Source organism: Amphiura filiformis, chromosome 2, assembly GCF_039555335.1.
Source record: "Amphiura filiformis chromosome 2, Afil_fr2py, whole genome shotgun sequence".
Lineage (NCBI taxonomy): Eukaryota > Metazoa > Echinodermata > Ophiuroidea > Amphilepidida > Amphiuridae > Amphiura > Amphiura filiformis.
Genome location: NC_092629.1, coordinates 29,154,169 through 29,169,941, shown reverse-complemented (window position 1 = coordinate 29,169,941; position 15,773 = coordinate 29,154,169). Strand labels below are relative to the sequence as shown.

The window sequence follows — 15,773 nt, the reverse complement described above, 5'->3', positions numbered from 1 at the left end:
TACCACAGCGTTCCTGAACTATACAATCCATATCCCCGTTATCAATTGAATATACCAGTTTGTATCAATGTGCTTCACACACCTACAAGACACAATCTCTCTCACTTACGATTATTAGCTTGTCTGAGATTAAAGGCGAAGCGACACATATGAAGAATTAGATGAAGATTCTTGTTAAAGGCGAGATGTTGCTGCTTAAAAAGATTGTGTTTCAAATGTGTAATATACCGCACCTTTAATATTGTTACAATTATACCACAATTAATTTTGACTAGATTCTGGGTGTAGGGTCAGGGTTGTAGAGCTTAGATCGATGACCTTTTTGAAGATAATTTTAGAAGCCAACCTGTTGCGTGCGTGCCAAAGCAACTTGGCCAACACTTGAGGTATATGGATTCTGTACTCAGGGGACATCGCCAGTGGGCTACTGGCGGGCTTTATACTGCAGGTTACTGGAAATTAATAAAGACTAGTGCTTCACTGTCGAATCTAGACCAACAGCCTGAGTAGGAAACACTTGGGTGTAGAGTAGCATGTTTTCTGAACCGGAAACATGGTACACAAAACGAATTACTTTAATTCAAATAATAAATTCGTTATTTTCTTTCATTTCAAAGACTTCAGTCGCGTACCAGTCCAAATTTCCAGGGGTATTTTCTTCCTGCTACACCATCCACCAGCGCAAACATGCGCCTAGAAAACAATCCCTAAGTGATTGGTGCGAGACACGTTACAAGAGAACAAATTAACATTGTACTTTATCCGAAAAGATGACGGATGTATTTCTTATAATTATTTTCTACTCGACGTCAAGTACCGCTTACTCAAATTAACACCAACAGAAATAATACTGCAAGGAAACGAGGCCCTGGAGCTCTAAAGATTTATTTCAATTTGCTCTTCAATTAAACTTACTAATAATCCTATTCCGATATTTACATGTGCAGTCTCGTTTGGTAGTTTCGCTAAAACCCATCTATGAAATTATGTTAAGTCGATATGATGAAGTAGAAGTTAAAAGTGGTATAAACAAATGCATAATAATATACAATGGAAACTCTAAATGGAGTTTTGGATGAGAAAATGGATATTATAATGAGAAACGGAAAAAATGGAAAGAATTGAAATTTTCACATTCTTTAGGGTGAGAATATAATAATGTTTGTTTTGAGCGCACTGCGGCCCTGATTTGGTAAAACGATCTAACTTGAAATTTGGACATGTTGAGATAAATCCATATCCTGGGTAATGTGAGGGCGCTCTTTCCATTGGTGACATCCTCAAATCACTACCATGCCACCAACTAATGAGATTTTTATATTTTCTAAGACATTAGATCTGTTTAATAATTTATTTTATTCAAAAAGAAAAACGTCAAGTGTTCAAACTTAAAAGCTCTTTTTCTCGAAACAGCGATTTTAATTTCAATTTTCATTTTACCAAATCAGGGCCGACTGGGATTACCAATTCTCACCAGTTTCAACGATATAATAACGATTGACACACGTACACACATCACATTAGTATCTTGTCCAAAAGGATGAAAAAAAATCTAATTCTTTTCCTTTTTGCCGTTGCTCAACAAAATGTCCGTTTTCTCATTCAGAACTTCCAGATAGTGAAAGAAGAACCAACCATCGCATACTAGCATATTTAACGTAAAATACAATGGCAACATATTATGCACATGCAGATAAGCTAGAAAAAGAACTCCGGGCATACCTCCATTTGCGAGGACTTGAACCCCAGACCTTCATATAATATATGCATCCGATGCTCTAACCACTGAGCTACAAAATGTTTAATACAGGGTGTCCCTGAGAGAACCTTATCGTCGGAAACCTAATTGTTTGGGTATTTTAACGCCAGAACTAAGTATACCTAAGTAACTGGTGTGGTTGAAAAATAAATCAGCCATTACATACTTTCTGAAATTTGACAATTGACCACACCGTTCGTGAAATATCAGAATTTTAAGAAACTCCCTGATATTCAAACCTTTCCGCGGATTAAAATATCAATCAATGATATGTATTCGGAGTGCTAATCTCTGCGCATCGTCAGCGCAGGATGCGCCTATTGTCATTGACAGATATTTGACTCCATTGAACGGGCTGAAAATGAGGTAGTTTCTTAAAATTATTTTATTTCAAAAACGGAGCGGTCAATTGTCAAAATTCAAAAAATATGTAATAGCTGATATATTCCTCAACCAGGGACACCAATTATTGGGATTTCCTTTAATATAGAACCAAAAGCATTCCTCTAACATGTCTTTTTGTCAGCTTTGTCTCAATGTGTTCATGTTGCTTTCTTTAATCTACTCCCAGACTGCAGATTCTAACCCTATTTTTTAAATATGTCAAATGTGTACAAAATCGCCAATGAGTGCCCATTTTTTCAGAGTTTATAAGTAAGTTTATTGCAATGACCTTAAATTATAATGGCAATGGGACAGGAAAACTATATCCGGAAAAAAAACCCAAAGAAACAAAACGCTTGTTGTTTCCTTTACATAATCAGTATCTCTCGTCGTAAATATTGCTTTATATGATTAATGATTTGTGGCTTACATAATTTCTGAGTTTGCGGAATTCGACATTGTAAACGCAGAAACCCTAATGAAGAAAAAGTTGCAGCCTGTGCGCTTCTCCGTGCACTGATCGTGTCAGAGAAAGTTTGAATCTGCATCCTCGAGAATGTGATGTTCTCTGCTGTCGAACTCCTTATCATCCCATTTCATTATCATATCGTGAAACCCTTCGTACTCTAACAAGTATTTCTGACATGGCAAGATTCAATAATGATGTTCAAGCTCTAAATCAAACTTGAAAGATAATAGAGGCCATATGATGTGAGCTGAAACATTTGGAAATTAAATTGAACACACGGATAACTCATCTGAAATTGTAAGATCGATGGCATCCAAACGCAGTTCCATTAATTGGTAGCATAGCGACATAAAGGTTACCGAATTAATTCATCACGTAATCATGGTATTTGCTGGATATACGGGTTGTCCCAAAGAGAACTTTTAAGATCTTTTTCATCCGAGTATTTATGACGAGTTATTGTAGAAAAGCGAGCTAAATCTGTGGGGTATTGAAAAAAAAGTTTGGTAAAAAAATCAAGCTTTAATAGTTTATTCTTTTACTGATACCAGTTTAAATCTGCATCCTCTGGAAGAATGAATGTGGCCAATGCTTTCTACTCTCGTACTCTTTATCGTCCCATTTTATTATCTTTTTGTAAAACCTTTAGTACTCTAAAAAGCATATGATATTCCTGACATAGTCACAGCAAGATTCAACAATGATGTTCAAGCCCTTAATCAAACTTGAAATATTACAGAGACCATGCGATGTTAGCTGGAACATGAGGAAATTAAATTGAACATACTGATAACTCATGTGACACTGTAAGATCGATGGTATCCATGCTGGAAACGTAGCTCCTTTAATAAACAGCATAGCGGCAAAAAGGTGGTATTTTCTTGGTATGCATGTTGTCCCAAAACAATCTTAACATTCAGATGACAAAATATTGGAGACAAACGCTAAACCTATGAGGTATTTAAAAAAATATTCCGTAAAGAGAAACAATCAAGCTTTAATAAATTATCATATTTACCCTATTGCAATAGGTAATATAGAACAAAACATTGTTTACAACAGACAAAGGGGTACAAAATTCAACCTGGGGAATTTTCCCAAATGGGAGCGTGAGAAGGAAAGAAACAAAGTTTTCAAAGACTCATAATAACAGTTTTAGAACTGTTACATAAATAGATTCGTGGCCAATCGGACTAATTCTGTAATGGAATACCACGATGCTAAAGTAAAAAGAAACACAAGCGTGCCAAGCAATGCTAATGATTAACAATGAATAAAGTAAATAATAACCAGATAATATGATCACGACGAGACCTTTGCAACTACTTGATAATTTATTTCTTATTTACTGTGAACAATTCTCCTGCTCATTTACAGTGTGTGATTTTGATTATTTACTACTCAAAAAGAAAAAGAAAAAAAGAACAGGACAATTACAAAAGGAACAGTTCATTCGCACGTTATTTTTGAAGCATTAATACCAATACAAGATTAACATGATAAGTTTAGAAATCTATTTTTTATAGGACAACCTGTATTCAAACATTCACCGAATTAATCTTAAAATATAAAATTGACAACATTGCATTAACTAATTTTGTCGTCATGCCTGTATGCCTCTTAATTACAACAACTGAATTTACTCAAATATTCTTGTGTTAGAAAAATTTAATATATCACCTACACGACTATTAGAGAGAGAGGGAGAGTTTTATATCAATATATTTTAAACACGTTGAATTTTAATGAGTTTCGCCTGATGAGTGATTTTGTTTGACAGAAACCAAACTATAAAATCGACTCAAAGTAATGGTGTTGTTTCTTTAATGCAGCTACATTACCTTATAAAGACAATAAAGATAAAGCAGTTTTTGTTTTCCTTCCAGATATAACGTAAAAGCCAATTCCTTTCAGCTATGTGAAGTATACACTTTATAAAGTAGATACCACGGTGAATATACATGTTCCTTTTGTGATCATTATTTCCTTCAAAATAGTTTCACCACGGGGGTTGTTTTCGTTTAAGATAAATGAAATCCATATGCCCGTTTTCAAAGGAATATACCAATTTCAATTTATCTCGCTTATGTCAATTGTGCTACGAACACATTAGCCACAAGATAAAAATGTCTGTCAATTACGATTATTAGCTTGTCTGATATTAAAGGTAAAGTGACACATATCCAATGTGTTGTGAAGTGCTGATTGTCTGTCATAAATGCAAGCGAAGCCGTCATTTGAATGTGCAATATTCATTTTTGTCTTTACTAGTTATTATGTCAAACTGTTATTGTCAAATTGTCAATTTCCCATAAAATTGTAGTTATATCACGAGCCCTTAATGTAATGGTGTTTCGTTTCTTTAACGTAGCTTTAGTACCTTATAAAGATAAAGTAGCTGTTGTTTTCCCCCTAGATATAACCAAGGGACCAATTCCTTTCAGCTACTTAATTTATACACTTTACAAAGTAGATACCGCAGTGAATATTTTCCCTTTGTGATCATTATTTTCTTCGAAATAGTTTCACCACGAGGGCTGTTTTCGTTTACGATATTCCCAATATATACAATCCATATCCTCGTTTTCCATAAAATAGTCCAATTTTAATTATCTCGTGTGAATCAATTGTGCTCTGAACACATTATCAACTGAACACAATATCGCTCACTTACGATAATTAGCTTGTCTGATATTAAAGGTAAAGTGGCACATATTGAATAAGATTTTTGTTAAAGGTGAGATAGTGCTACTTAAAACAACTGTGTTTCAAATGTGTTTGGATCTCCTTTGATATATAACAAAACCCATCCATCTTACATGTATTTTTGCCCCATTTGTCTCAATGTGGTTTATTTTTTGGACACACCAATAATTCATGCTTCCCTCCGACACACATTTAGAGTCTAACCAAATCCAAACCAGGCTAATTTCAAATAGATTGTGTATCAGCTAATTTTTTGTTTTAATATTACAGCAATTGACCCTTTCGTGTTTTTGCCCTTAGAAATCAGAACACAGTATATGTCTGCCTCCTTGCTTGGGAGACAGTTTTGTCTGTGTCAGTCTTCTAGCAAAGTCAATACAGCAGATACTACACATTGGCTATAGGAGGCAAAATGAAGCCTGGAACCAACTTTCTTGATTTTTATGATTTCATGCAAACTGTCACGATTATACATTACGGTGCAACTAAACCAGGCATAATAATAATTTAAATTCTGACACTACACTCCCATACTAAAACAAGACACTCGCTGATACGCTCGTATGTACCTAATTCTAACACGAAAAATTAGAGTAAATCGTCACCAGATATTAACCATTTTATTATTTCACGATCCTGAGTTACTGTGTGACAAATTATCGTCACAAATATGCATGCGTATAACATGTTACATTATGTATATACCTATATGCCATACATACATTGATAACTTCGTTCTGACACAATATGAATACTTATACCATTGATTTCTTTTCCTTATTAAATATATATTTTAGCAATGGTTTGACGAGTTCTTAACTTGGAATCCAGCCTTTAACGGTAATGTATCACAACTCTACGTACCGCAAACAGATGTCTGGGTACCCGACATTACACTATATGATAAGTAAGTTTTATTGTAAATATTCAGTAATTATAATTATTAATGACATAATTTGGTACGTCATTTTCTTAATGGAGCTACTGAAACAAAACCTCATAATTATGCAGATGTCAACATTTGCATATGGCTTCAATTGTTCCTATTTACGCAGTGATGCAAATGAGATAATGTTTCACACATCTAGGACGTTTCATTTTAAGCTCACCTCACAAAATATACACAGCAAAAGAATTATGGTACCAGTCATGTATATCTACACGGTGATCCAAAATCTCCAGAAAGATGCCAATTTTAAAATCTTTTTTATTTTAAAAACAAGCGCCGTGCTTTCAATCGATATTAACATAGAAGTGCAACTTGTGATTTCGTTCCTTCCAAATATTAAATTATTTCAACAAATGAGGTATTTTTCAAGGGTGCGATTAATGGCTGCTTGTTTTTAAAAATGTTAACATTTGTTTTAACAAATGTTAAAACGTGTTAAACCTTTGTTTAGGACATACAGGGGTGAACGTAACTGGTACCTTTATTCTTTTGCTGTTTGAAGGTCATGGTAAATAATTCCCAGTATTCCTATGTGAAATCTTTATTTGAGTTGTGATGCGAAGAGGAACAATTTAAGATCATTTTGATTTTTAAAATATGAGCATGTTTTAAATTTTTTACACCTGTAGAGATTCAAACGTGACCCTTGACCTTTTTACTCGAAAACAGTTAATAGTTAATAATATAATAAGGAAAAGGGGACTATTTTGCTATTGAGGTTCGCTAGTAAAGTCCGAAAAAAGGGATTGCCAGCCCGAATGTTAAGTTAGGATTAGATCTGAGCTTTTCGGACTAGCGACCTCTTTTTATTTTTCTGTAATTGTGAACTAACAACAAAGAATGTAGATGTCATTATAACAAACCTACCATTGTACATCTTGTATAATTGTTTAGAAATGTTTAGAAATGTGCAAATCTTAAATAGTTCTCTTAAGATTATTGTTTATAAATCACAAACGTCAAAAATTGTCATCTTTCTGATTAATCTCAAATCGCTTTAAGGCTTTAAAGCAGCTGAGATAAATTGCATTCCCATTCGATAGTTAGAGTATTCGTCAGACGAATATAGAAGTTATGGCAACGTAGTAAAAATTGACAGGCAGACACTGTGACATTTACAACCATTAACCAGCGAATAACGTTAGTGCTTTATATATTCGGAAACGGTTATGGCATGACAGTTGTGAAATAAAATTTTAAAATACATTGTACCTAGTAGTATAACGTCAGTTGCTCTGAAGATACGATTTATGAAAGCATGCGTATATTGGGTTATTTCAGTTGACATTCATACATTCTCTATTGAAGACAAAACCTTAATCTCCCACACTAGGAGAATAAATTTCAAATGGGGGATATCTGAATGGATAACTTTATTTGAAAATTACACCCACAGTGTGGGACATTGGTGTAATATTTCCATAAGTTTGTATAGATTTCGAGTGGAATATCCCATTGCAGTATAGTATTACCTATGTTTTGTCGGTAGTGTTATATTATTTGAGAGGTTAATATGGGATTGAATCCATTGGAAACGGTGTGTGAATAATGCATACATTTTGTACTGTCAAGGTAGTCCAATGAGGCCTTTACTTTGTACGGGGTATTCCGAATAATGGAACAATCACCATTGCTCCGTAACCATTAAGGTATAGGACATTTTATGTTTTTGCTATAGCCCCCGAATGAAATATTTGTACTCACTCAAGTAGCATTGTGTGTGAGTTTTATGACAATTCTATTTTCTATTCTTTTTATGGGCATTTTAGTGTCTAAAATGGCCCAAAATGAGGGTTTTCAATATTGCCGTCCATTTCTAATCGTCACCCCCTAAAACTTTACATGTAAAATAAAAAAGCACATAAAAACTGATTAGCACTAACTTTGGATGTAAAACTCGCACAAACTGCTTTTGGGTGATTATTTAGATACTTTTCCTTCGGGGGTTATGTGGATTTTTTCATGTATTGCTTGTACAATGAAATATATATAGGTCCTTTCACAATAAAATGTCCATCTGAAACAAAGGTGCAATGTCCGTTCCGCTGTTTATGGAGTATCCAGGCTCTACCAAAATGCTTGGTACTCCATCAGTTTCCAGTGATAAGAACATGACTGTCATAACAAAATGCAAATTGGATCCACATAATTTATTGATCAATTCCATAAACAGACATTTGCAATGTGCAGTCACTTGTGAATAACCACACAAACTAATATTATTCTGCTCGATTTAAGTGTTCAGAAATAATACTAAGAATCAAGTAGCCAATTATTATCTTCTACAGGTGACAGTTTATATGTTCAAATAAATTTTTGTGCATACAATAGAAATATTGCTCAAAAGATTCTGATCCACAGTTGTTAATTAAGAATATGACCTACATTTCTTAGAAATATTTATTTGATCACTTATTGGCACGCCGGTTGTGATTCAAATGAAGCCGACAACAATATTCAGATTTCCGGTAAATCCCATAATGGCCCTTGAACATATGTTTAAAACAAAACTGAGAATAGGTTACATAGGAGGTTTTGCTTTAAACATGTTCAGGGGCCGGCCACACATAGGAGCTTTTCTTGCTCATGGACGATAAGTTTTTGAGTTTAACCCGTCGATGCGCACATCATAAGCGAACATCGTGTCTGCGCAAGGTGAATGAGCAGTTCCGACTTATGTGACCTATATAAACACAGCCAAAAAAAAAGTCTCCAGTAGTTCCATCCCCATTAAATCAGATTCAGATGAGCTTATGGCAAAATAATTTATATAATAATTTTCTATACACTTTCCTTCGAAGATTGATATCAAATTTGGTTTCTACTGGAGACTTTCTTTTTTGGCTGTGTTTAGTATTAAATCGCAAATACTTAATGGGATTTACCGAACGTGAATTGTCAAAGTGAAATGAGTAACATTGTAGACAAATCGTTATTAAAGAGGGGGGAAACAGATCACTTTAAACGAAACAAGAGGCAGCTGGTTTATTGACTCGCAGAATACAATTTATTTGGACACAACGAGAAGTGCATTCTTAAATGTTTAGACTGGTTTTATACGGCACTTTAACCCCAACTCCCAACCTGCTTTTTTGCCTAAGTGGAATTTAAAAGGAAGGAAGCAAGGAAGACAGAAAAGGAAGAGACAAGTTGTTTTCCCTGCCCGGATATTGACCCGCCAACCCCTCGGGTGCCAACCAGTAGAACGGGGATAGGCAGGCACGCGTGTGACCGTTGCCCGGCCAACAGTTTCGTGCCTGATCACGTGCTGTGTGGTTTTGTATGATCTAGTAGCGTTAAATTGTTACATTTTACAGGTATTGAATGTTTTTTTATTTTTCTACATTATTTTGTAGAAAGGAAAGGAACGGGAATGAAAGACCCAGAAGTGTATCAAAGATTAAAGATACAGTAAAGAACTGATATTTCGTTTTATAGTAAGGATACATATTCTAATACATTATCTTTGTTTTCTTTTTCCCCATTTTCCTATAGCATTGACGACCATTTTGAACACGTTAAAGATATTCTACTATGGATATCACATACCGGACTGGTCACGTGGTACACACCCGCCATTTTAAAAAGCTCATGCAAAGTTCAAGTAAAAAACTTCCCATTTGATATACAATATTGCGAAATGACTTTTGCATCATGGAGTTACGACAGTAGTGAATTAAACATAGTTTACACTAACGACTCTGATGCAACACAGAATGTATTCCATAGTAATGGAGTGTGGCTACTTGAGAAGGTTCATGTAAAACGGAAAGAGTATAAGTTTGCTTGTTGCGAGCATCCGTGGGCTTACCTTGTTTACAGTTTTGAGATGAAACGATCGCCATCTTTCTATATCAGCAACATTATAGTCCCGTGTATATTGCTTTCTTTTATGACTATGCTGGTGTTTACGTTGCCTCCGAGATCGGGGGAGAAAATACAGCTGGGAATGACAAACTTGCTGGCCTTGCTTCTTTTCAACAACTGATGGCAGAAAGTATGCCCCCTATTGGGGACGAAACACCTATTATTGGTGAGTTTGTCCCTTTTACACAAGTCAGTCAGTCTGATCTGAAGTACAAAGTACCGACGTGAACGCACACATTGCGCCGACTTTGAAGGCACGCATACCTGCAGCAGAGACGAATCACATATCTGTTTACGCGCTGTATACGCACGCGTTGTCACTTTGTACTTCAGAGTGGACAAACTGTATGTTGGTTCCTTTTAGAACTTAAAATCATGTTTTTCCATTGGCGTTGTTTCACGGACAAGAATGAGGTTTGAGATGGATAATTGGTCTTGTGGAAGTTAAATGAATAGGTGTACTGACCACTGTGCAACGAAATGTATAGAGCAATGTATGTCTGTGATCTAACTCATTATCATGCCAATTATTTATGTGAAGACTTGATTTGTTTTGCTATGTTCCTACATTATAAATAAAAAAAATACTCAATGTTGAGTAAATAGAACTCAATCTCGATTAAACGTTATCAATATTGAGTTGTTGCTCTGTTCCCGTTTTACTCATCATTGAGCAATTGTTACTTTTTTCTATTTAGAGTGTATAATTATGAAGTGTTGTTATGAGCCAGCCTTGGTTAGAGTCTCAAGTCAAGTCAACGGTGGTCGAGCCACCAATCAAGTCGAGTCATTTACTAGTTGTTAAAGTCATGTCAGTAATATTTTCAAGTCAACTCATAATAAATGATCAAATAAACTCGAGTCAGTAGCTGATTTAAACACCACACCACGAAGTACTCATACTGCAGTTACTGTCCGTTTTCCTATACATAATACACAGTACTCTCACCACTGATGCGTGACCTCTACAAACAGTGTATGTTATAGTTATATGGGCATTGCTTAGTTGACGTCACTGTGTGAAAAATAACCGGCCAATATTTAAAGTACTCTATGAAATTCTAGAAAATATAGTTTTGTAACATGTCCTAAATTTTTAGCTAATTTAGATGTTTGGAAATATTCGCACTTTGGTGTTTTAGTGTATGTTATAGGTAATCGGGCATTGCATATTTAACGTCACTTTGTGAAAAATAACCAGCCAATATTTACAGTTCTCTCTGAAATTCTAGAAAATATAGTTTTGTAACATGTCCTAAATTTTTAGCTAATTTAAGTGTTTGGAAATATTCGCACTTTGGTGTTTTAGGAAGGATATGTAAACGACAGATAACACCAAAAATTATGAAGACATTATTTCCAAACTGTGTTAAGTCTACAACCATTATGTTTCTCATTTTCAAGAATGCTGGTTAACAATAAGCAGACTATTGTCTCATTTCGGAAACAAAGGCCCAGACAGTATTGTTACCTTGCGTTTGCTTTATAATCGTTCACCCAACTGAAACTATAATACCAGCTTATTGCAATATTGCACAGGTAAAACAGAAACATATGTAGTGTGGATTTAACCAGATAAGATCTGATTTAACATAGTTGAGCTGTTTTCAATGAGTGTTATCTTGGTTTAATAGCTTTTAATGGGGTTTAGGTCCTGCAAAGGTCGTGGTGAATTTTAATGTAGACATGACTGCATCATATGGTAATTATAACATAATAACATAATCGTCTAAATAATGATACCGTATAGTACAGTTTTTGCAAGTCGCTGCAGTTTCTGCAGAGGCCAATGTCAATCACTTGCTAAAAGTTGATGGCGTCCCCATAACTTTCATTTGTGGTCATACACCATGCACATCCATGTGTATATAAAAACATTGTCTTGGCCAAATCAATTGACTCAACGACCTCAATAGATTGAAAATGGGTTGGCAGGTACAATTTAGCCGAAGGAGATGTTATTTGAGTTGACATCGAAGACAGTACAGGAATCTATACGGTGTCCTTTATGACCTCTCCTCAGTCTTGATACATGTTGGGTTGCGTTTTGTGACACTTAACCAAATCTCTACTCATATATTCAAATTAAAAATACAACAAGCCGCTACTCTTTATATTCAAATTAAATACAAGACATTAAAATAGAATAAGGAATAAAACATAATCATGACTGCGCTTCTGTGAGCGTCTTTGAATGCATTTCTACACATCTATTAAATATATATTTAGTTCCTATTTAAAGGTCCTTGTTCGCGTGCATTGTGTTTTTTGTTGTTATAATTATAATACCCCACATGGAAAATCTCCGAGGAATTTTGCCTTATCGATCAGTAATGCTGGTCAGATAGTTACGGTCAAGTTTCTCGATCTCAAAGTTCTGCTAGGGGACAAACACACTCTGGGCTATGGCTGAATCGATACAGTTATTTCGTTTGAAGGAATTGACGTCTTACTGTATCAAATTCCCACGAGGGAGGCTACAGAATGAGGGTTTTCAGGGAACCTAGCTAAAACATATTACAAACAATTGAATAAACGATATTGTAATTGGCACGAGATAAGTTGGGGCTGATAGCTAAGTGCGTTTTGGTGGTTAGTGTTAATCGTTTACCCACACTCATTACGCTACACTCCTGTAAACTTCTAGACTCATTGGCTGGGGACGTCTTTTATTAATTTGTTGTTCAAATAATATTCTACAAAATGTAGAATTTATGACTCTACAACTCTACAACATTTGTTTGGGCTGATTGGGCTGCATATTTCAACAAAATTGGGCAAAATTTCGCACTGTATTTTACCAACGTTGTAGTTAAACAGAAGGCTGTAATAACTCATTCAATCATACCATGACCCAAATGGTTCCGGCATGACACCTGTTACCAACGTTCAAAATTGACACCCGATTATATCAGGCAAAGGTCACCTCCTGGAAAGCTGAGCTGATCAAGGTCATCTGATGTAGCGGGTTCCTCACAACCCGTGGCTGTAAACTGGTCATATCGGGGATGGGGGATATCAGATATAATATAACTTAAGTTGCCACGAATAATTGCTTTAATTATATATTGTATCTTCTTCAGCTTATCAATGAAACTGTAATTGCCAACTCATTTTATTAATCTATTAAAAGGTCTTCGAGGCAAGTGGTCGATACTGTTCCACACGGACACTACTGATACAATCAATTCATTGCATGTAAACTTTATGACAAGTTTTCCCATTGTACGCAGTGAGACACTTTACAATACATGAGGACATTACCTGACACTATAGTTACTACAACAAACAACAAAAATCACTTCATACAAAAGTGCATTTGGTATTACGAAGAGAGAATCCAACAAGTCTAAGATAATGCTAGAAAACGATTAATTTGCAAACTCGATTCGAATTCATCACATCAACACAACCCCGAACCCAACGCATAGATCAGAGATATGCTAATGTTCGAACATAAACTTAATCCGACTTACGGATGTTCTACATACAGTTAGCAAGTTAATTTTCACTGTTCATCATGATAAGCGCTATATAAAAAAAAGCTATTTGTTATAGGCTAAATAGCTGCCTATCAAAATACATTTTGTCAAGGAATCCAATTACTTTACTGAAATTTCAGTGATTCAAGACAAGTGGTTCAATATATGTTTAGAAATGAGATACATTCTATCGATACCTCTTTTCTTATCATAAATAATGTACAGATTGTCTTGAGTCACTGAAAGTCCAGTGTAGTAATTGGATTCCTTGCCCCTATAATATACATAACTTTTGTTACCAGTGTGTTTTTTTGGAGAAAAATGCAAAAATAGTCACAAATTTACCAAGGGGTGTAGTACCCCCTTAAGCGTGTACACTGTACAAAAAGTAACAATCTCTTTTTGTAAACATTGTTTAAGTAGTCAACATGGTCAAAGTAGGTCGGTACAAGACAAGGTTAATAGGGTCTGTTTATATTAACCTGGGCTTAGTTTCTTTAAATAAATATCCATTGTGTTACAGATAGTATTTAATTGCATTGTCTTGCTTTGTTTTATCTTTGACAGGAACCTACTTCATGGCAATGATTACCATCAGTTGTTTATCAATTACAGTCACCGTAACCGTCCTCGCCATATTCCACACGAATAAAACCAAACGTGTGCCCAGCAAACTAAAAGAATTTGCCAGGCGTTATCTTTCTTGTTTTCTTCCATCCGCTATCCTAGCTGTGCCTCTTGATACAGATAAATACGATATGCCATCCGACCAAGACGCCATCCAAATGGACACTATTTGTGAATATGAAACAGCACCATCAACGTCCAATGATTTTTATATAGAAGGCGAGGGCGCTATGCAACAAGAAATGATCCAGATAATGGATAGAAGAAACTCAGATGAAAAATTTGTGTCTCCGCGTGATAATATTTTGAAAGACTGGAAAGAATTGGCTTTGGTATTTGATAAATGTTTTGGCTACATTTTATTAATAGCAACATGTATTGTACTGGCTTATGTTATGGTGGAATTTATAATAATACAAAATAGTCTCCAAGAGGAGGGTGCTCATGATGAACATGATTAACATGAGCAGTAAAAGCACATTGTTTTTTACATTAACGAATATATTTGCAGTGTACAACTCCGATCGATTTAATAAGCCCATACCAAATTTATTATTTGTGTGACGTCATTGATGTAATTTACATAAAATCAGGCCTTCTTTCTCTGTTACTATTAATTCCCGTTTACTTGACGTGACATTTTCTTCATCGGGTGTGCTTATCTAATGTTAACATTAAGATCCCAGCAAACATCGACATCATTCGCAAAAGGTTATAAAAGGTTGTCAGAAAATGTTTAAATGTCGGGTTATATAAAGGGTATATTAAGGGTATAAAACGTTTTTATAACATTTCAAAACATTTTTTGATAATCTACTGCCCAACAAACACAAAATGTTTTACAGAAAACGTTTAAATGTCGGGTTATATAAAGGGTATAAAAACGTTTTAATAAAATTCCAAAAACATTTTTGAAAACTTGATACAAAACATTCTAAACAGAATGTTATTTTGGGGTTGAAAAATATTTTGCGAAAAATGTTTGCCCAAAATATTTGCAATAACGTTTTAAAAACGTTTTCATGACCTTTATATAACCTGACATTTAAATGTTATTAAAACCTTTTGAATAAAATATTTTAAGAACATTTCTGTGCTTGCTGAGTGCAAATATTTTAACATAATGTTATTTAAGTGTTGACCAAATATTTGGCAAAAAAAGTTTGCGAAAATAGTTTACAATAACATTAACTTATTTATAACGTTTTTAAAACGTTTTTGTGTTTGCTGGGATATAAGGAACAAAATATATTTTCGAACGAATATTACAACATAGTCATCATCCAATAATAGGTGTCGCATGAAAATAAACAAATTATGCGGTTATTCAGTACTCTGGAGTAAATACACAGCATCCCATGTTTACAAAAGAATACATAAAGGTAATTGTACATTATTCTAAATGTGGGATAACAGGGATATGTGTGACTTCTACCACGAAATGAGCGTAATGTCGCAAGTTGGGAGTTTGGAGACGTTGGTTGAGTTGATGTCCTTTGTTTGAAGACATTTATTGGCAGTAGCATGTGA

General features: G+C 34.8%; 1 protein-coding gene across 2 annotated transcripts in view; it reads left to right on the top strand.

Moving 5' to 3' along the window:
- Nucleotides 1-15,183, top strand: part of LOC140146062 (neuronal acetylcholine receptor subunit alpha-3-like) — a 141,307-nt gene extending 126,124 nt beyond the window's left edge. The window contains exons 4-6 of one of the 2 annotated variants that reach the window (XM_072167807.1): nucleotides 6,116-6,225; nucleotides 9,763-10,300; nucleotides 14,184-15,183. In XM_072167807.1, coding sequence (XP_072023908.1) covers nucleotides 6,116-6,225; nucleotides 9,763-10,255 — 603 coding nt within the window. In that variant the 3' untranslated portion in view covers nucleotides 10,256-10,300; nucleotides 14,184-15,183. The remainder of the gene's footprint in view (nucleotides 1-6,115; nucleotides 6,226-9,762; nucleotides 10,301-14,183) is intronic. The other variant, XM_072167806.1, reaches the window with a different exon arrangement.
- Nucleotides 15,184-15,773: the final 590 nt, after the last annotated feature.